Below are 22763 nucleotides of genomic sequence, written 5' to 3'. Positions count from 1 at the left end.
GTGTAATTGGCTTTCCCCCTAATGGACCACAGAAAATGAGGGCAGTCATCATGCCTTCTTGTCTTCTTTGCACTTAGCCAAGGGCTAGACACAAAGTAGGCATCAATAACTTGTTAATTAGTGGGTTATCACAGAATTGCACCAATAGCCACAGGTCTTTCGATTTATCCTGAATTGTTTTTTGACTATAATGAATTATAAATCTGCCTTATCAATGCTTTGTTGACTCCATCAATCAAGAATCTTTCCAGGGCCATTTGGAAGGGAATATATTCCAGGAAAGGAATTTCTAAGTAAGGGGTTTCTGTAGTCAGTGGGGAATATTTTCTAAGATTTTCAGGGCAATAGAGACATTGCATGAGGATGGTAGAGATGCTGCAGCGTACGCAGGAATCTCAGTATCCTGTGTATACACCTATATGTGGGTAATACCCTGGTTCAAATTTCAAGGAAATCAAGACTTTGAGGGCAGAAGGGACAAAGGCTTAACTAGAAGAAAGTAATGCAAAGGCTTAATGAAAAGGAAACAGGATGATGCCAGGAAACAAGCTCAACATATGAAAAACAGAATTAGAAAATAAATTAGAATCAGTTGCATACTTTAATAAAGAAAATTACTACTTTCAAGCATAAACATACCCACTGCATCTAAAATATGATTTAAAAATACTATTACATTATTTGTATGTGTTTTAGGAATAGTGTATATGGCAGTATAAAAACTGTAATCTTAAAGCCATTCTCTTTTCTCACGGAAGAAGGCATGTGTTCAAAGGTATGACTTCCAAAAGTGTATTTACTCCTCTAGGAGTAGCTGAACTACAGATTTATATCAGACTAGGACAGCACTTCTAGTTTTATTTTCTTTGTACAGCACAGCATTTCCTTATCTATTTTTGCTTCAACTTATTGAACTAATCTGTTTGGGAAATGTTCTAAAGTGGATCCTAAATCTCTTTTGGTTTTCGTGGGTTAAAGTAAATATTTCAAAACCATCGGGGCAAGCCTTTCCACTGTATGGCCAATGAATGCCACTCACTTTTGGCATCAGAGTGGCAGGAGTGACACAGGGAAAGTGACATTGGTACATCTTAGAGACTCTCCCTCTCAACTTTCACCTGGGAATCAGCCAGAAATCTTCTGGGGGAAAACTTGCCCCAAGGTGTTTAGCGAGGGTTAGCTATGCCCCTTTAAGAATGTATGCCATTAGGTTCTTACAGGAGAGCTGGCAAGAATTGCAGTAAATCTTCCTAAATGCTTTCAATGGGCCCCTCTCTGAGAACAGAGACTGTCCCCCATAGAAGTGGCTTCAATCCAAAAAGAAGTGGTGAGGTTGCCAAGTGGGAGGGCTTTGGGGATATGAGTGAAAAAGGTGGCGGGATTAAGAATACAACTTGCCAGTTATATCAAGTCACGGGGATGTAAAGTACGGCGTAAGGAATATAGTCAATATTTTGTAATAACTATATACGGTGTCAGATGGGTACTAGATTTATTGGGAAGGATCACTTCATAAGTTGTATAAATGTCTAATCACTATGTTGTATATCTGAAACTAATATAATATGTATGCCAACTGGATTTGAAAAAAATTTTAAACTAAAAAAAGAAAAAGTGGTGAGTGAAGACATCAGTGAGAAAGGGGAAAGAATAGGGAGCTGAGAGGTCGGATGCATGTGAAGGCCCTGGAAAGTCAGTATCAGACAGGACTCTTGATGGAAAGCCTCAGAAGTTGGTCATTGCTGATTAACAAACTGGAGACTCACAGAGTAGATTTGGGAAGAGAGACTAACAGAACATTGGAAAATGTGCAGAAACTGAGAGGCCATCATAGCTGAGCAGCTGGGACAATCTGCCAGGATGCTATCACTATTCGTGTGACACCCTGTTAATCACGAATTAGCAATAATCTTGGCATCCTTGAGAGCCCAGGTTCTGGAGAAGAGGATCTATTGCTGAAACCAAGTCAGGCCTGTACTCTATTGTCAGGAGCAGGGAGAATTATTTGGTTTCCTTTAGCTTCCTTTGTGGGATATAGGGCACTGTTTCTCATCAAGGCATGCATAATGTGTGTGTGTGGGGGGGGTGGGGAACGGGTGTTGTCCTACTAAATGAGAATGGAGTTGGGTGCTGTACAGTTAAAAATAGGACAGAGGGACAAGGTATCCACGTTAAAAACATTCGGGGAGTTGCTAACTAGGCGCAGAGATTTTTTAAAGGCAATTTTTGTAATGTTTCTGCTGATTCATATATAGGATCAGCCAAACAGATTCAAAATTCTTCCTTAGGTACTTTGAGAATACTTAAAAATCCATTTCAAATTTCTATGAATGTTCAGCAGAGATCATCAAGGGAACCCATAATCTAATTCTACAGAAGACAGAAGATGTAACAAGACTGAGTACTCAGAGACAGGATATGGGCAAGATAAGAAGCAGTTGGATTAAGAAAATGACTTTAGACGTAATAAAATATTGGTGTGATTAGGGCCATAGTCAAGGGAAGAAGAAATAAAGCCTGATGATACTGGAGGGAGATTTAAGGCCAGAAATGATCTAAATGACCAAGTATTAAGGATGATAATTTATTTGGGGCAAAGGAGCCAGAATAAATGAATATTGACCCCACCTCTTCTTTAGAATACAAATCCAGAACATGTGTTTGACAAGTAAAAGGGTCGCCTAACCAAGAATGTCTTTATAAGGGAGAGAGGGGGACTGTCTGGTGTGACTAATTAGGGACTTCTAATCCATCACTCCTAATATAGTTTACTCTCAATACCTATTAAAATCTGAGCACTGCTCACTAACTGAATTTGCAATGCCCAGGCAGTCACTGTGGCACAGAAAATAGATATGATTTATTTATAATCCCTGACTGCATCACAGGTGACATTCTGTGTATTTATTTTCGTCAGGACTGACTTTCTATTAATTAAATGGCACAAGACCATATAGCATGGGGCAATGTCTTCATTTACAGGATTGAAGATGACTGTTCCCTGGCCCAAACCCCGAATGTCCTCTGGGCCTGGCTCTAAAGTTTAAAGTTCACCTTTTTAGGACAATGATTTAAATATCTCCACTCAACTGCTCTTTGGTTTTTCCACAAATCAACCGGTGGGAGGCAGCTGGCAGCAGGCATTGAATGGGCTTTGAGCTATATTGCATAAGGTGGTACAGAAGCCAGGGCATAATGCTTCAATAAAAATGAGGAAGCAAGAGAAATTACTAGTTTGGCTTCAAATCCAACACTTGCTAGCTACACTTGATTTATCAATGTTTTAATAATTATGGCCAATATTTTATCTCGACCCCATCTCAACTTGCTATCCAACTTATTTTTGAACTTTTCCCTTTCCACCTATAATTGCCAAATCATTATAAAATGAAACCCGATATTCACTTAAGAAAACATGAGAAGGCACATCTCATGTAAAAATAAATTATAAGATACTTGAAAGATAAGTTAATAATGACTCAGAGTATCTGAGTGTTAATCCTTCTAGAAGAGCATGAATAAATAAGGGTTCACTGACTTTCAGAAAGCTGTGAAAGTTTTAGTAAATATTTTGGATATGTAAAATAATAACCTTATATATTTTTGACACTTTGATCACCACATTAACATAGCATTAATTTATGCATAATAATCAGTATGTAATGCTTCTGTTGACTTTTTGTTTTTTTAAATTCAAGATTAAATAATAAATTTAATTAAGTCGACTTGAGACACTTACTGATAGATAGTACAGCTAACTCCATTTTTATATATCTCTACTTATGTTTTTCCCAAGATTGAGCAAAAAGAAAAAGAAAGAAAAGGAAAAAAAATGGTATATTTTTGTCATTATCAAAGAGATCTAGACTGTGGAATTAACACTTGTATCTGTTATGCTGCTGTTCTCCTAGGTTCTTCTTGGAGGTGATGGTTCAGAAACTCAAAGTTTCTTTTTTTGGACATCACTGCTTCTTGAGGTTGTGATTTGATTGCTTCAAGTGATAACTCACATAGTATATAACATGATGTATGCAAAGCCAAATTAAAGCCAAGATGTAATGGCTATTTCAAGATTTTACTTTTCATTTGACAGTTCCTAGCTCCTTTTTGCCATCTCAGAAGCACCACAGTAAGACATAGCCTCCATGACCCAGAGAAATGACAGCCTCTGTTCTCCACTTTGTATCAGTGAAACCAAAGGAACTCATAATTTACAAGAAAGAACAAGTACAAACATGCCAGAGAGTGGTCAGAACAATATATCTGTCTTGGAGCTGATGTCCATCAGTGTCCAGATTGATTCTGATACTCTACATCTAACTGTTCCAGTTGCTCCTCATCAAAGTCAACAGGTATATTCTGAGGTCACAGTGTGTATAAAGCCTTTTACCTAGTTCTTAGAGATAATGTAAATAGTGTAGAATATATAGGTAACAGGAATAATTATGGGTATATGTAAATGCATGATTGGCATATATATACGTATTTCTTAGCTCTAATAACTGAGAAGACCTACATTCAGGTGTACTTCAATAACAATAAATACACAACTAGATCTGGGTTTCTAAGGCCCATCCTCCAATTAAAGGAAACAGGGACCTCAGAGAGATAACTGATTCTAGGGAAAATGAAAGATGAGCCCAGAGCATTCTGCAGTGTCAGAAAGTAAGGAAGAGGTAAAAAAAAAAAAAAAAAAAAAAAAAAGAATGGGAACGTGTCAAAGGAACTCAGAAGGCAATCTCCCAATGTTGAAAGCCAAAATAATTTGAGCAAAGGAATAAACAGAAAAGATTTTTATCATAACCCAAAGTATAAAATAAATGTATGAGTTCACATTGATATAAATAAATGATTGAATAAAGGGAGAAAAGAGACAAATCTTCTTTTCAGAAGAATTCCAAATAATATATGTAGACACTCTCCTTCCAGAAGGTAACGTTTAATACTTCTGCATTCCTTACCCCAGAGTGTATACTGGACTTAGTGACTTGTTTCCAAAAAACAGTGTATGGAAGGGGGAGAAAGACAATAAGAAAACCAGGCAAACACTACTTTGGCCGGGTGAGCAAGGTTAACATCAGTAATAAGTCATATTGGTGGCATATAACAACTGATATCATGTGATAAGGACACTTGACTTCTGTGGTGTTCTTCCCCAAAATGCATAAACCCAATATAACTATGAGAAAGAACATCTGAAAAATCCCAGTTGAGGGACATTCTACAAAATACTTCAACAGCACTTCTCAAAACTGTCAAGGTCATGAGGAACAAGGAAAGACTGAAACACTGTCGTAGACCGTAGGCGGCTAGGGAGACGTGATGACTAAAGGTAACGTGGTACCCTGGAAGGGATCCCGGAATAGAAGGTCATTAGTGATAACGGTAGTGAAATCCAAGTGAAGTTTGAAGTGTGGTGAATAGTAATTGCCAATGTTAATCTCCTAATTTTGACAAATGCGCCAGGGGCACATAAAATGTTAACGTTAGAAGAAACTGGATAAAGGGTATATGGGAATTCTCTGAAGTGACTTTTTAACTTTCCTGTAAATATAAAATTCCAAATTTTGAAAGTTTATTTAAAGTGGGTGGGGGAGTGGAGATGGGGAGAGAGGGAAAGAGAGGGAGAGTGGGGGAGGGAGAGGAGGAGGAGGAGGAGAAAGAGAAGAAACAACACAGTCTCTGATATGGGGAGTGGGAAAGGAGTTTATATAGACAAAGAGTCAAAGTCATCACACATAAGAAAATTAATTATTGGTGTATGACTGCTGCCAGAGTAAACTCAGACAATACAAGTTCGAAGAAAGTATAGATCCATATGATCTGATAGCAAAGACCACATGAACCAATCAGGACTCAATCTTAGTGTTCAAGGGTTTGGATCTATTTAGAGCGTTCCAGGCAGAGGAAAAGCCCATGAAAGTCTTAAAAACTTTCAGCACTGAGAATAAGGTGTCAGAACATGGACAGAACCAGCTTCATTGAAATGAACTATTCAGGTTGGGGCAGGGCAGGCAAGGTAATCCAAGGCCCCAGTACGAAATGAAAATGTAGGCCCCCTTGGTGAAAGAGCAGAAAATTTTTTTCTTTCTTATGCATGTCTCCCCCTCTCTCCTCGCCTCTACATTTCATGGTGTGTGTGTGTGTGTGTGTGTTTTTTAATTTGCTATTTAATGTCTGCTGCTCCCTTGAACACGGGGATATTTGCTGGGTGAGTGCAGGCACCCCCCCCCCAGACACTGGCCGTCCCACCATGAGATCGAATCACTCCCCCACACGTGTGCAGTGGTGGGGGTTGGGCGGATCCTTCTGAGCACAGCATCCTGAGTGACTGCACTGGTTGCAGCCCGGGAAGCCACCCCAGGTTGGGGGTCATGGAGGAGTAATCGGGATAGGAAGGGGCTTAGCCTGTGGAGGGTCCTGAAGGCTGAGTTTTCATTTTTAGCTGTGGACAGAGGCCAGAGGTGCCTGAGGAGACACAATGAAGTTGAATTTTAGGGATTAACCTGATGGAAAGTGCAGAGTGGATTTGACAGGAGACCGTTGGGAGTTTTACCAGTTAGGAATTCAACAGTCAACGTTGAGAAGGAAAGGGAGGAAGAGAGCATAACACAACACTTTGCTTTCCTTGAGGCAAACTATTAGACAGTGGTAACAGTTCTAATTCAGAACAGATGTAGCGACACAAACACCGTATTCTGTTGTTCGTTTCTAGTTATTGAATATATCTAAAAAGACCCTTTATCTTAGAGACACAGACGTTGACAACATAGCATTTTCTTTTTAGGAGCCCCTTTTACAAAATTAGAAATGAGCTCAACAGATGTTCCATATGGACTGTGATTGTGGCTGCCATATATTTTACTGCAAAAGCATTTAAAATCTGTTTCCAGGTTTTCCTCCAGGAAGTTCTCAAACTGGTGTGAACTCTCTCTTCCCAGGTACCTCCAGGTCATCAGTTACTCGATGTAAACCAGGAGCCAACTGCCCCAGTTCACACAGTGGCATCAGTAAACAGCTGTCCCCTCTTTCTGTCACCGAAGACTCTTCTGCTCCTATTCTTGAACTTCAGAGCCGAGGATCCTCTGGAGTTTGTGGACATAGAGTCGAGAGACAGAACAGATCAGGTATGCTGGTGACCTCCTCTTAAATAACAGTGCATCCAGGTAACCTTCTAACTGGCCATGAAAGATCTCACCGTTGATACAGAACACAGAAATGGTACATGAACTCTTAGGAGTGGTATGAGGAAGGTTTATCAAGTGGGGGCAGAAGGAAGAAGGGAAATGTATAGATACAGATGGTCCCCAGCTAACGATGGTCTGACAGGATTTTTTGATTCACAATGGTGTGAAAGCAATGCATATTCAGTGGAAATTATACTTTAAATTTTGATCTTTTCCTGGGCTAGTGATATGCTATATTGCACTCTCCCATGATGCTGGACTGTGGCAGCCACTATGGCTTCCATTCAGATCTGTGATCAAAAGGATAAACAACAGATGCTCTGCAGGGGTCCCCAATCCCTGGGGCAGCCTAGCAGTTGACTGGTGCTGGTTTGTGGCCTGTTAGGAACCAGGTCGCACAGCAGGAGGTGAACGGCAAACAAGCCAGCAAAGCTTCATCTGCATTTGCAGCTGCTCCCCAGCACTGGCATCACTACCTCAGCTCCACCTCAGATCATCAGGGACCCCTGCCTACAGTGTAATATTAAGTGTATATTAGACACACTATTTTCAACTCACAATGAGTTTATCAGGACATAACCCGATCATAAATCAAGAAGCACATTTGTATTATCTATCGGTGGTATATAGTGTAGCTCGGAAACTGAATACCAGAACCTATTTTTGAAGGGCTTAACACCTGGTTAAACAATGGCATCTAATGGCATTTATAAGGTAACTGGTTTTCTCATCTTTAAAGTGTCAAAAGCCAGCATCTTTTATCTCATCCCTGGGGTTCAGAAATAACACACTTGTGCCTATTCTGAGAAGAATAAAAATTCCAAGAAAGTCACAGACGCTGCTCTTGTCCTTATGAGGACTGCCAGTCCTTGGAGCTCTTCTAGTTTTCCCAATTTCACACTGCCTTCGGGACTCTCCTCCCGTCCCTAATTAGCATTTCCTGATCAGTCAAGATCTTATCTTTTCCTCTTATCTGCTTGACTGCTCACCAACTCCATTACTTGGATTACTGGAATTGCTAGATAAATTTCATAACGATGTCCATGAGTTTCCCAATAAATCTATCATTGTTAAAGGCAGCTGGGTCCAGTAACCTGCTGCCCAATTCTGTTATTTCTTGATGGTGGACATCTTATTACCTTCCCCAGAGAATGCTCTCAAGCGCCGAGTCCATACTTCCTTCCTCTCATCACCGCACCTTCCCCCAAAGAACAAAAGAAATACATGCTATCAGATGCTTTCTTTTCTTCCTCAAAATGTCTCTGTTCTTTTGTTTGCCAACTGACATCGTTGCGAGACCACCTTTGAGTCCTGTGTTTTCTAACGTTTCTGATGTTAACTCATTTTCCTGTATCCATGATCACCTCCTTTCATCTCTTCTACCTGCATTTTCAATCCCTCCTCTGATTTATTTCCTCAGCTTGGCCAGAGACATGTGAAAATCTCTTGCATTCTTAAAGACAATAACAGCAGCAAAAACAGCAAAATACTCCATCCAAAAAAGCAAGTACTAAGAAAAAAAGAGAGAGAAATGGCAATGATGGGGATGCAGTTAGAGATGGGGGTAAACAAAGATAGAGAGGAGGTGTGAAAGCCTCTTCTTCTAGGGTCCTACTAATTTGAGAAGAGGTATTTTTATATCAGAAAAGATGTTTTTCAAAAAGCGACAATATTTTTAAATGATGTGAACCCCAAGGCTAAAATTCTTTTTAAAAACTAAAGAAAATGACATCTTAAACCTTCAGAAAGTTTTAATTGGCTTTAATAAGTTACAGTAATATTCCTATTATCCCAGTTATCTGCAGAACAGAATGTTTCAGTTAATTAAATAAGCTGGTTAATAAAGACTTGCCCTATCTATCATATAGAGATTACAAATTTCAAAGACTATATCATTAAAGATCACATGGGACATAATTTACTCTTTCTGTGATGATTCAGCAGGCACTTGAGGATGTTCCGGGGCACTAAAGAAAAAGGAGAAAAGGAGAATATTCTTAAAAGCGGCTCACTCGGCTTTCATGAATGTTATGGTGCTTAACCTAGGATTTTTAAAACAAATCCTATGAGATAGTTATTATCACTGTTTGACAGATAAAAAAGCTAAGACTGGACTTAAACATGTACTCAGGGCTATACCACAACAGGACTAGGACTTAACAGGCATGGGTCCAAATTCTAGTAGCCTCTCCCACTAATTTGTATGACTCCAACCAAAGTTCATAGAAATGGATACAGTTTCTGTAAAAATCATGTTTAAAATAGTCAGAAAAATAAAAGAGCTCTGGAGACCTAATCTCTCTGTGTATCTATAGATGGTAAAATTAAAGAAGTGGCAACAATTAAATCTAGTTAGCAAAAGAAGAATGGGCCAATGCTATAGAAGGATTTAGATGACTATTGATGTCTTCAAAAGTACTATCCATGGTTTGGTGGTAGCACAGAAGCAATCTTCAAAGAAGGTGACAGTGAAGGCAGATGTTAGCACAAAGTGATACTTAGAATCTTTGTAGAACTTTTTTTTCTTTATGAGATAGTCCCCGAGAATAATGTGATCCGAAGTGTAGTAGAGTACACCTTTCTCTGAAGTGTCACTTCTCTTAAACTCATGAAAGACTACTATTCCCACCAGGAAACGGAACTTTTTCTTCAAACCATTTCTGAAACTTTCAGTGATTGAACAGAGCACTCAAACCTGAATCCTAGACACAACGAGTGTTCAGAATAAAAGACTTGGACCCTGAGATCATACTGACTTGTGTTCAACCTTAGGCAATCCTAAAGCAAGTCCCAGTTTTTTCACCTATAAAATGGGAATAATATTTAATTGGGTAGATTCCTGTTCTTTTCCCAGGCTCCCAATGTGAGAGTCTCTTATTCTACCCTCTTTTTCATTTTAGGTTTTTCCCCTCTACTCTCTGCATAAACCACATGATCATAGCGGGAATTTGCAGAACTGTTTTCAAGAGAGCTGGCCAACCCATACTTCCAGACTCATCTCAATGTCACGCATCATGGATTTTCCCCTGATTATTTCCCATCCCACCCCTTAACAAGTGCTTCTCTTCTGCCTCTATGGCCTTGTATCTGCCATAGGCCGCTCTTATCACACTGTACTAGGCCATGAACTCAAGTCTTTCATCTTTGAACCCAACTAGCTACCTACCTCCTGGTAGTCACCATATGATTTGGTTGAATGAATGAATAGAAGAATACCAGTCTTCATCTTCTGAAGGCCTAGGCCCTGAGAATTCAGCACTGTTTGTAAACCTTGGAAGTTATAAAGTAATTGCTGTGTTCGTCCTTACTTGGTTAATATTCCCCAATGAAGAATTCACTTTCCCAAATAATTATCAGAAAATCTTAGCTGAGGGAAAGTATTTACCCCGGTGGGGCAGTCACGCCTGGCTCATTAAACAGGAGGAACGCATTCAGTGGGAGAGCCGGTAGGTTCTGGAGAGGTAAAGTAAGAAAACCATTACTACCACTTGCAATTGGCCAGTGGCACCACTTTCTTCACCACCCCACCCCGCACCCCAAGATAAACCCTGTGCTTAAGGAATATGCCTGAAGACACAGAAGAGAATCTTGCAGCCAATTCTGCCTCTCTTCCCCCAAGATTCTACCACCTGGGATCTCGGGGAGCACAGGGACTCAGGGTGTCCTCTGCCCCCACTTAACTTCCTGACAGGTACATAAATTTGGTGTGTTGAACTTGTTTTTCTACCAGGAGAGAAGGCCTTTATGATTGTCATTTTTAGAGAGCTTTGACTATTTTAGTATGAAAAAAAAATGCTACTAATATTTTTAGTAGATGTAAAAATACAAAGTAGAACTCGTTGTGCTCCCAGAACTACATTAAATGGTAATTTGTCCTGAGGTGGGAAATGACTTTGTGTAGTCAGGACTGCTCTGTTCTTGGGACACATTGCTTTCAATTTAAAAGTCATCTTTGCTGCAGTTGAAAAAATCAGTGGAAAAGAACAACAAGTATTTATTTCTCACTTTTCATGTCAGCAGATACAAGGCTGGGTTCTGCTCATTCTTCCACATAGACTGAAAGAGCAGCTCGTATTTCAGATTTTCCATTCTAGTGACAGAGAGGAAGAGCAAGAGAGCTGGTGAGACCTTGTGATGCCTCTTCAAGCTCTGCTGGAAAGTGGCATACTCACATCTGCTCGCATTTGATTAGACAAAGCAGGTCATGTGGCCAAAGCTGAAGTCTTTGGGGCTGAAATGTGTAATGTTCTTACAAGGAAGTGGCTAAGGTGTACTGGAGAACAGCACAGCATCCACCAAGTTCATGAACATCATCATGGCCTGGTTGGAGGTCCAGATACTACCATACCTTACAGAGCAGAGATTCTGAAGAGATAATGACCCAGAGTTATCAGTCTCTTCAACTGAAGATAGAAAAGAAAACCACCGGTGATTCTGCTGTCTGCCTCTTTGATTGCTGTTTTATAACCTGATTCCTTGTATTTCTTTCCTGTTTTCAGGGGATGATGGAACACAGACGCATCCTGAGAACAGCAGCCAGGAAAACAGAATCAAGGCTCGCTGCCTGTCCTGCACATCTATGGTTCTGAAGGCTGTCTGGGGACTCTTGATCATCTTGTCAGTGTCATCATCTTGGGTTGGAACCACACAGATTGTAAAAATTACTTATAAGAACTTCTACTGTCCATTTTTCATGACTTGGTTTTCAACAAACTGGAACATTATGTTTTTCCCAGTCTATTATTCTGGTCATCTGGCCACAGCTCAAGAAAAGCAATCTCCAATGAAAAAATTCAGGTATGTTTTATGTAAATGGCCAATAGGAGATGTTTTAAAATAATTCCATGCAAATATGCATGATTTCATCTCTTTGGAATACCTGCCGAGTTGACTGGGAGAGTGTGGAGAGACAGGATCTAGGGTCAGTGATGAACACATGAACACTAGGACACAGAATCATTTCCCCTAAAAATATATTTATATCACTGAGGGTTTACAACATGCCAGGCACTGTGCTGGTGTTTTTGTATATCTTACCTTATTTACTCAGTGTTGGTGGTAATATCCACCTTCTACAGGGGTGTTATTATCCCTATTTTAACACATGTGGAAACAAGTTTAGAAAGGTTAAATGACTTACTCAAGGTCACACACTTATAAATAATGGAACCCAGATTTCAGTCCAGATCTATTTATTTCTGAAAGTCATGTTTTAAAAGAACACCCAGTATCTCAAGCCAAGGGGAAAAAATGTATTAATAAAATTAATTGTTACAAAAACATTTACTCAATGTTCTGGACACTGTGGTCCCTAAGCAGATTTAATGACCTGATTTCATGCAAAGGGAAGTTTGTCCCTGGAATAATTTTAAAGATGCCATTCTTTGTTGCCTAGGAGCACACGGGGATTTGCCTGTTGGTTTCCCAGCCAGGAACCTAGTAGTACCATGGTTCTAGTGGTTGCTCTGTGCTAAACCTGGCTTCCGCAGCCCCATCCTCAAGAGCTCTAGAAGCTGGGAAAGCCAATGTCATCCAACCCTGCATAGCACTCAAGGAAGGCAAAAGCAGCATTGAGTCAAAGTTTCTTTGCTAAAAGACGCCTTTTGGAAAAGAAAAGCCCAGAGCTAAGGAATCGCTTCCTATTCAGTCACTCTGATCACCAAGAAAACACAGTAGTCAGGACATCAGTGGATGGCATGGGAAAGCGATAGTTGTCCACACTCGCTTATTGCCTCTCAGCCAAAAGACAATATATTTGTCTTGCAAGAGCCAAAATAAACTTTCTTGCTTTCTCCTGTCCCTAAGGAAAAGAAGGAATGACTATTATAATTGGTGCATTATAAGACTATTCTTAAAAACTTAATAAACTATGAAGGGTGAATGAATCTTCAATTTCCATTTTCTATCATTAGCTTGGAAGGGCCCGGGAATATTAAAAATCACACTGTGGGCTGATTTTCCTTGTGTGTTCATGAAAATTCAACTTTAATTAAAGAAAAAGAAAACAATTTAAAAATGATAAATATTTTCTGGTTTGGAGGAAAGGAAGAAGCCTTCTACCTGTTCGTGATTGTGAAAGATACTTTGTGTTTGATTCTCATAGAAATAGACATGATCTTGGGCATAAGATCTTTTGTAATAGCAATATTTAATAAATGATTGCAGGGAACGTGATTATCAGACTAAAATCCTCCCTCTTTGAAATGTCTGCATGTACCCGTGGCAGGTGTGTTCTGCTGGAAGGCTCTTACAGCCTAGATAACACACCCTGATACAAAACACAGGAGTTTACTATGGGAAGCAGTACCTCGGAGCCAGCCAAGGCAGTTTTGTTTAAGATAACACATTTACAAGGGGCTGCTACTGACAGAAATATTTTGGGGAAAAGCTTCATCTTCACCACATCTCTCATGATGGACTAACTTAGAATTTAGTAAAATCTGTGATTTGACATGACACCTCCACCTTTTCGTTTGGGTAGAGTGAAGAGAACCATTTTCTAAAACCAAATCAAAGAGCTTTTATTGTTAAGCAGAAAGCATTGTCTTCGAAGGGAATATTTTCCAGACGCTCCTTCGCATGAGAAGCTAACACTGCCAGGAAATTCTGAGATCCTTGATCTTTTTCTCTCCCTGTAGACTCATTAGCACCATCTGCCAAGAAGGCACTCCCCAAAGCTCTCAGGGCAGAACAAGGGGAAAACGGAGTTAGCGTGTAAGATTAGAAACAGAATTTGTCCCATAGTGCCAGACCCTCTGCCTAGTTTCTTCTTTTCTCCTGAGTGATATGAAAGCATTTTTAGTTTTTCCCTTATCACTAACATCAAAAGAATTTTTATTAAAGTATCAAATCTAGATGATAACAATTGTCCATTTGGAAGTAGTTTTTGATAACTTTGATCATTCTATTTATATACTATCAAGAGAATTCAATTGCCTCGGGTGAATTTGAAACTTAAGAAGAAAAATATTTTATATGTGTGTGTGTATGTGTGTATACATACATATATATATATATATATATTAGTTTGAATAAGGTTTTTTTCTTAAGGAAAACATAATCTCGAGAAAGCATGAAACTAGAGTCAAAGATATATTGGTCTATGTCAGGTACCTATGAAATGTGGTTAAGATGCCATCTAACATCCAGAAATAGTTCAATAACTAGTAACTGCTACAATGATGTTGAGCATAATTAAATTATCAGTGTCCCCCAACTTCCAAGCTTCATTTCAAATTTTTGCCACCTGTCAATTACTCTTACTTAGAAAGTTTGATCTCATCTTCCCGAGAGCCACTGTGATTTGCTTCTTCATAGAAATCTATTCTTTTTTGAAAATTTGCATTTCTTAGCACTTTAATGCTTAGATAGTATAGGGTTCTACTCATGTGACCTCACGTTTGAATGGAGAGCATTTTTAATTCCTGTAACAGCAGTGGTAAATGGCAGTGTGAGAAGGGAAAAAGAGTGGAACAATGAGGTAGCCAGTACCTGGAGGACAGGGTGGCCCAGGTGAAAAGAACAGTCTCTGTGGGGAAGTTGCGGGTGGGGGGTGCTCTCTCTCAGCAGCACTCTGCCTGGGAGGCTCTCCCTGTCCATTCGCTTGCATACATGAGAACACTCTCTGTGTGAGAACACTCAACCCAGCATGATGGGGGCTCAGGGAAGGAAGAATGATCACTGGCTAGGACCCAAAATAAGAAAAGAAATTCTTTAATGAGAAATGAGTTTGTTGTGGTCCTTAGTAAATGTGTATTTTAAAAGGCCTTTAGTAGTTGTAGATGTCAGGATAAACCCACAACTCTAAACTCTGGCTCTCCCTGACAGACTCTCATGGAGCAGATCCCTTTGTAAGTAGAGGATATGAAACTTGTGCCCAGGATGTATGTGAAAACGGCTGTTTGTTTTATGTGTGGCTCTGATTCCAAATATCTCTATGACTGTAGGATTGAGAGAGGCCACCAATTTCCCTGTGTGTGTGAGCGCTCATCATTTCTGCTTCCTTTACAAAGCCTTTGCTTTTAGGTTATTTAACCCTTTCTCTAAAGTTCTGTCTCTTCCAAGTTAAAATTTACCTTTGGGAAACCGCATTTTAATTTTATGAAAAATCCTTCTCTTTGGTTGCCGTCTACATAAAAGGAAACCACTACATAAGTTTCTATGTGTGAACACTGCATTTTTAACCATTCCGAAATCACTGGCCTGCAATTCCCAGCATTCCAGGCTGCTTGGGTGCCACGTTGACTGTGAGACTTGATACTGAAGGCCATACGCCTGTGCTTGGCGCCTCCCTGCTTTCTCATCCCCTCCTTCCATGTGGCCCTCCTGTGGGGAAAGTGGTTCACTCATGTGAGGCAAACATTGGCTAGAGATTGATTACCTTGGTTTGCAATGCTTTGAGGCACAATTATTTCTCTTCCAAAAAAGCTGGGAGAGAAACCAGCACTAGTACAATCTAGACCCATGCAAATAGATTTCATCGTAAACATGTAAATATTAGTAACTTGTTGCTTTGAACAAGATTTTTATACCACTCTCAAAAATACAATGCTTGGCACATCATGGTTGCCCAATAAGTGACTGGATATTTGCGAGCTGAGTGAAAAAAATAAAGCTAAATTCTCTCAGTGGCAAGTTCATTTTCAGTCTATAGTCAAATAAGCCCTTACTCTATCACTTCTATTATTGCCTATCTGTGTCATTAGCTTGAACATTTTGATTAAAATGTCCCCTTGGGCTAAATAACCAATTTAGTCAGAAATCAAACAAATCAAAGATTTAACTGAAGTGACTATTTTTACACAATGAATTAAAATAATTCCTCCAACACAGCCCAATGTTTGTAAATGACAAATTTATATTTTGTTGTTTTTATTTTATTTTTTACTATTTTGGGGTTATTACAGAAGGTTTCTTTTGTTGTCATCGTTGTTGTTTTGTTTGGTTTTGTTTTGTTTTTCTGCCTTAAAGTGCCAGAGGGGGGAAAAAATTAGTCATTTGGGCAGATATATTAAAAAGAGACATAGTGTCAAGAATAGTAACATCCCAAGCTGTGTATGGCTTCACATGATATGTGAGGCTGCAAGTTGTCTACAGCCAGATCACACAGTAGCAGCCATCTTGATCCTGCTGCGTTTGCCCATTAGGAAAGAATCTTCTCTCTCTTTAATGGCTAATAATTCCAGCAACCACTCAATTCTGTATTTCTCTGGGCTTCTCTGAGAATGTTCAGCAACAGCAGAGTGGCTGCCCCAGTTATCTCGAGAACATGACTAGATAGGAGAGGCCTCGCTCTGTCCCCGGGGAGATGCAGGCTCTTTGCCATGGAACCCGTTGCACCTCTGTGGAGCCCTTTGTGGTCTGTAGGTGGCAGGACTGGGATTAGTATGTTCCACAGACGAATGATGACTCTTCGGTGTTTGTGCTCTTGCCTGATAATAGCTGTCAGGAGTTAGGCAACACAAGATGTGACGCAAATACTATCTGACTATTAACCTCTTTTTCTTTTCTAGGGAATGCAGTCGGATTTTTGGGGAAGATGGTCTGACATTGAAACTCTTTCTCAAAAGAACTGCTCCCTTTTCTATTCTATGGACTTTGACGAACTACCTGTATTTATTGGCTTTAAAGAAGCTGACAGCCACGGATGTCTCTGCCCTGTTCTGTTGTAACAAAGCCTTTGTCTTCTTGCTGTCGTGGATTGTGCTGAAGGACAGGTTCATGGGAGTGAGGGTAATAGCACACTTGAATCAATGTGTGAGGCCTCCCTTAGTCATAACTCCTTGGCATCGCAAGAGCTACTTTGTTTCATGAAGTTTCTGTAAAACTTTCCCATTGGTTCCAAGTATAGATTGGAATTTGAATATTCATTAGGATGCTTAGGCAGTTACAACATCATTAAAGAATAAAGAGATTCCCATTGGGCAGTCAACTGATTTCAACAAGAAGCAGGGAAAATAAGCTCTTTTATTTAGAATTAATGGTCAACTCCTTCTGTCCTCAGGAAAGAAGGGCCTGAGAAAATTAGCCACAGTAAAGATGATGATTTGCTTTTTCTCAATCAACCCCCTCCTGTTTCCCCACCCCCCACAGATGACCTCCACAGATGATTTCATTAATACTGGTATAAGTAGATAAGATTACCAAACAGTAATTAAAGTCACTGTTAATGGCACAATGTTGTTTAAAGTGGCTGTATGTCTATATGACTAATCTGGAAATGGAACTAAAAGCAACAACTGCTTTTGAGTACAAATTAACTGAACTGCATTAAACTGCCACTAATCACTTCAGTTCTGAGTTTATTCCTTTCAGAAATAACATGGAGTTTTAAAAAATTGTATGCTTGTTCCAGGTTTGATTGATTGAAAACCATGCAAATTTAAGGAGTCAGATCACATTTATATAATCTAGCATGTCACCATGATGAAAAAATTGAGAAAATAATTCTTCAGAAGAAGGTCTAAATGAATAACCTTTTCTTAGAAGATAAGCATCATATAATTATTGTTCTCTGAAAGAGATATCAAAGATTGGATTTGAAACATATTTCGCTGTCAAAATACTGCTCTTGTTGCAATGAGTCCAGAGTTCTTTCCGCCCTAAGTGCTGAGATAATTGTCTATATTTGATAGAGAGTTTATGATAGCCATTAACCCTGAAAACTTTTTTTAAATAGCCAATCAGCAATTCTGGTTGCATCTTGGGAGATGTTGCTTGAGTGTAAGACTAAAGTTTGACATGAACATAAAGTAGAAAACTATAATAATAGATAATATGAGAAACTCTAAATTAGTTTATGATGCCATTAGAATATATTCAGATGTGGTACCATTTTCTCCACTAGCTAATCTTAGATTTGACACCCAAAGGGCTTAGCATCATGTCTTTACATGTGGAGTACTGGTTGTCCATCACCAGGTACCCTGACAAAACCTTGAGAGCAGGGACCTTAATTTAGGCTACATAATTTGTGGGGTCTAATGAAAAATGAAAACACAAGGTCCTCTGTCAAAAAAATTATTAATGATTTCAAGACGGTAACAGCAGAACATTAAACCAGGGATGAGACGCTTTAAATCATGGGGCCTTTGCGTCTACACAGGTCATATGTCCATAAAGCCAACTCTACATCTATCTCTAACACCTAGAATAATTCAGGGAAAAAAGTAGGGACTCAATAGATATTTAAGAATATCTTGAATGAACTCATGCTAATGAGACCTTTCTCTTTTCAATTTACTACCACCATGGATGATCCATGAGAACTTGGAGGGCCTTGTCAGAAGAGAGGGAAAGAGGAGATGTAAGGCTTTTCTGCTCTTTCAGTAGCATCTGAATACCAAAAAAAAAAAAAAAAAAAATCAATACACTCACTGTAAGTTTTACCAGTGAGAAAATTAATTGCATTACAGTGAATGAATACATTTAACTATGGAACTTCCTGACACAAAAAGTCATACCAAAAGAGGTTCAATGTTTACTTAGGTCTTTTAAGAAAAAAAACTCAACTGTGTAACTTATATTTAAATCACAGATTTAGGAAATCTGTCTAGAGGCTCCAAACCATTGCCATTTTAAAATTGGCATCTGTAGAGGATTGAATGGTGCTCCCAATAAGGTGTCCATGAACTAATCCCTAGAACATGTGGATGTGACCTTATGATCTTTACAGATATAATTTAAGGATCTTGCAAAGAAAAGGTCACCCTGGATTATCTGGGTGGCCTCTAAATCCAATAACAAGTACCCTTATAAGAGGCACACGCAGGAGAGACACACAGAAGAAGAGGAGGCAATGTAACCACAGAGACAGAGATAGGAGCGATGTGGCCAGGAAAACTGGGGCAGTCACCAGAACCTGTTAGAAGCAAGGAGTGTATTCTCTCCTAGAGCGGTTGGACTTAAACTTCTGGCCTCCAGAACTGTGAGACAGTAAATGTCTGTTGTTTTTAGTTACCAAGTTTGTGGTACATTGTAATAGTATCCTCAGGAAATGAATACATCTATAAGACCTGATAGGAAAAATGTTAAGTAGCCAATAAGTGTTATATACATAAAGGAAGACATTATGGATGGCAAATGGTAAGTATTGATGTGAAACATGCTGGTAGAAGTCAGATGTTTTTCTTTTTAAATGACAGAAAGTGCTTCACTTCTCCCTGTAAGATATTAGGTAGTGTTTAATGCCATGTTACAGAAGAAGGTCAAGGTATAACTTTAATGATGCCCTTAATCGGGCCATGGAATATAAGAAGCCCCAAAACGTACTCAGCATTTTGCCTTTTGACAGTATCAGCAATTTCCCTCCTGAGACATATTGAGAACATGTATAATTAGGTCATTTGAGAAATTAAAGGAAGGCAAACAGAATACCGACAACATAAATGGAGCTTTTATTGGCTACATCCATAAATACTGGATGTATTTATGGATACATCCAGTATTTATGGATGTATCCATAAATACATCCATAAATGCTGCCCCACTTGGACTACTCTTTTAAAAAAATACCTAAAAGGGTGCTTTCAGTCATCGAATTAAAATTAATATTTCTGACTCATTCTAAGGCTTCAGTAGTTTATAAACAGATCTTTTTTGAATTATAATTCTCATATGCTTTACATCAAGAATAATTACATTTACGATAAATATATGGCCTTTCCTAGTTCTATTTTTCATGTCAAAATAACACATGGACAGAAGGAAGGATGCTTTACATTATAATATCAGTAACTATGAATTAATCTGGAGCATGGGTTCACCAGAATTAGCAATGCTTACATAAAAACTAATTTTGTATTATAAATAACTTATTATTTTGTTTCCTTGGAGTGTTGATCGAATTACAGGTAGAAAGATAATCTGTTGTGCATTTAGTTTTCTATTATGAAATCATTTCAACCAATTTGCTGCTAAACTTTGGTGTGTTAGAAAACTCTTTAATGAATAGTTTACAGCCGATATATGATTATCCCATGGAAATTAGGAAACTTCTGTAAAAGATCATTTTTTACTTGCAAAAATATTGGTGAGAATCCAGTTCTTGCAGCTTTGAAGATGAGTATTTTCTCATCTCCATGATCTCATGTCATGTAGCTAGAGTTCTTAAAATTCATGAAAAGCAGAGAAACTGCCTTAATAAAAAAAAAAAAAAAAAGAGTTTTTCCTCAAAGAAAATGAGCCACTGGCTGGGGCTTTTCTTTTCTGTCACTGGTATCTATTTTACTCCAATGAAAAGTAAATGTCAGACTAGAAAATTAAAACCTTTTCTTTAAGATCTTCTCCCTCCCTTGTTTTTTTATATTATTAATTGAAGTTTTTCTTTCAGCAGATTTAGGAGATGAAGCGATGTCACTTCAGCTATAATTGTGTCCCTGTGCAGTTTACTTCCCAAACTGTGGCTCTTTTGGAGATTTTCCTACATCCACCAAGAACCGACTAGAGTATTCCAGTTAAAGTGAATGTTTCATTGCTTAAACTGTGCTTCTCTGAACTAAAATTGGGCTCCAGTGCACCATAAATCAGGACACTGGAGCTGAGCAGCTACTGATTTATGCCAATATTACACATTTAGATAAGAGTCAAGACAATATTTTATTTCCATCTTGCCTTCGGTTGACATTTACACAGTAACCGTTCATTCAGGTGGGTGCAGAATCCTCTATTCAGAACCTTAATGGTTCCTGGAAGAGGCAGTAGAGGATGTGTAGGGGGACTGGTCCCTTTCATACCCCTCTTGGCAGGAGGACAACTTAGGAATACGGGGCTAGGGGAGAAAGCTGATTTTATGCTCACAAGGAATCCGTAACCCCTTCAACAAGGCTCAGTCAATAGGTCTACTCTATCCTTACACACACACACACACACACACACACACACACACACACACTCTTCAGTCTTTCATTTAGCGTTTCTTTTCCTCTTTTCCATCTTGGTCTCCCCTTGAGATCATTTTCAGTTGGATTTTATTCATAAAAATAGATATGTATGTGTGGCAGAGGATGGGGAGGTAGAAATCTTGGTTTGAGGCTTTGCACCCCTTGGGTTTGACCTGTCTTAAGGACCCACCTTCCTCCCCCTCACATATATACAGTATCTGGACAGCTATAGACTGCCTAGCCACCTCTTTCATTTTCTCATTTCCGCTCCTGCCCAATTTCATTGGATGTGAGGAAAACATGTGGTTCTTCTTCATGAGATCTTACATGTAACATGTGGAAAAACAAGAATTCTGTATAGCCTGGCTCCTTGAAAATAGACTGTCTGCAAATATACTCAGAAAGAATAAGGATAATCATCAGTGCAGGTCTCATTGGCTTAAGCCATTAATGCGTGTCCCACGTTCAGCTGCTGACTTTTAGTCATGAACATGTATACGGCTCTGCTGGCAGTGTAGCTTTGAGACCCTACACTTCTGTGGCTGCTGTAGGCTTGGGATTCCAGGGTCCACTGTGAGCTGTGTAGCTCCTCCACTTCCCATCCACCTTCAGGAACAGAGTTAAGCACAAGGCAAATTAAAGAAAGATATTAGGATTACAAATAAAAAGAGAAGCAACTAAAGGTTTGTCTCAATACCCTGAACCCTAGAAGAGCTACTTCGTCAATGGGAAACCCTCATGGAGAGCCAGAAAAGGGCCAGACCCTTCTGGTTTGGGAGAGTAGGGTAGGGAATGAAGATACAAGAAAATAAGAATAGTCAAAAGCTGGATGTTTCTCTAGCCTTTATCTGTATAAACTAAGATTTTGAGAGGTAAAGGAAGCCTAGCTTTCACTCAGGGCCACAAGAGGTATATGGCATAGTGAGGCTACCAAATGTTTACGTTTGTGGTCCTCTTTGGTTCGGCTTTAGGAACCAACTCGAACAGTCTCAAGAAGTTGATGCAGAGGCTTTCAGAGGGGGCTGAGTTTGCAGAGGAAGGTAGCTGTCTCTGGAGGTGATGTCGCTCAGGTGGCATGCTGGGATAATGGGTTCACCTCGATGTGAGAGGACGAAGAGATTTAGAATGTTAAAAATTGAGGCATTGTCAGTTTTATGGTCACTGCAGTTGCCTACATTCTCACCCAAAACAGATTCAGGTAATGGCAGTGGTGGGTGTTCTGTCTTAATCAGACACCTCTTGTTGGTTACGGACTGGAACTGAAATAGGTTGTGAGCAGAGCCATGTTTTTCCAAAGCGAAGTAGGTGGCACCATGAGATAGTGCATTTTCAGCACAGGAGTCCCTCATGGGAGGCTAATGTGCTCAGAGGCATTTTTGTGGTTTCATCACGTGGATGTGCACATATGAGCTCTTCCGACAGGGTATTTAAGGCACTGGCTTCCTGCAGGCACATTTCCTGTGTCCTGAGCCTGAGAAGAGTTGTTTTGTGTTACTATTGAGAAGAACAGGCTATTAATCCTTCCTTTATGACTGATTAATTCTGAAAATGCAGGTGACTCAGATCTGTGCTTGGGTTGTTCATTCCCTGGAAATTTGAAGAGTATTTATTTTTCAGTTAACTAAAAGTGCCGAGTAGTGCCACTTTGAGACCATCCAAACAACCACTCCGAAGGGGGCTTCCGCCCAACATTTTC

General features: G+C 39.4%; 1 protein-coding gene across 2 annotated transcripts in view; it reads left to right on the top strand.

Annotated features, from left to right (window-relative positions):
- SLC35F4 (solute carrier family 35 member F4) overlaps positions 1–22763 on the top strand; it is a 163249-nt gene that overhangs the window by 131402 nt on the left and 9084 nt on the right. For both annotated transcript variants that reach the window (XM_016156145.2, XM_016156147.2), the window contains exons 2-4: positions 6942–7127; positions 11687–11984; positions 16700–16919. In XM_016156145.2, the coding sequence (XP_016011631.1) occupies positions 6942–7127; positions 11687–11984; positions 16700–16919 (704 nt within the window). The remainder of the gene's footprint in view (positions 1–6941; positions 7128–11686; positions 11985–16699; positions 16920–22763) is intronic.

The sequence above is a fragment of the Rousettus aegyptiacus genome, unplaced genomic scaffold, assembly GCF_014176215.1.
Source record: "Rousettus aegyptiacus isolate mRouAeg1 unplaced genomic scaffold, mRouAeg1.p scaffold_m13_p_3, whole genome shotgun sequence".
Lineage (NCBI taxonomy): Eukaryota > Metazoa > Chordata > Mammalia > Chiroptera > Pteropodidae > Rousettus > Rousettus aegyptiacus.
Note: the sequence above shows the minus strand (reverse complement) of the source record. Positions and strands in the feature narration are given on the sequence as shown.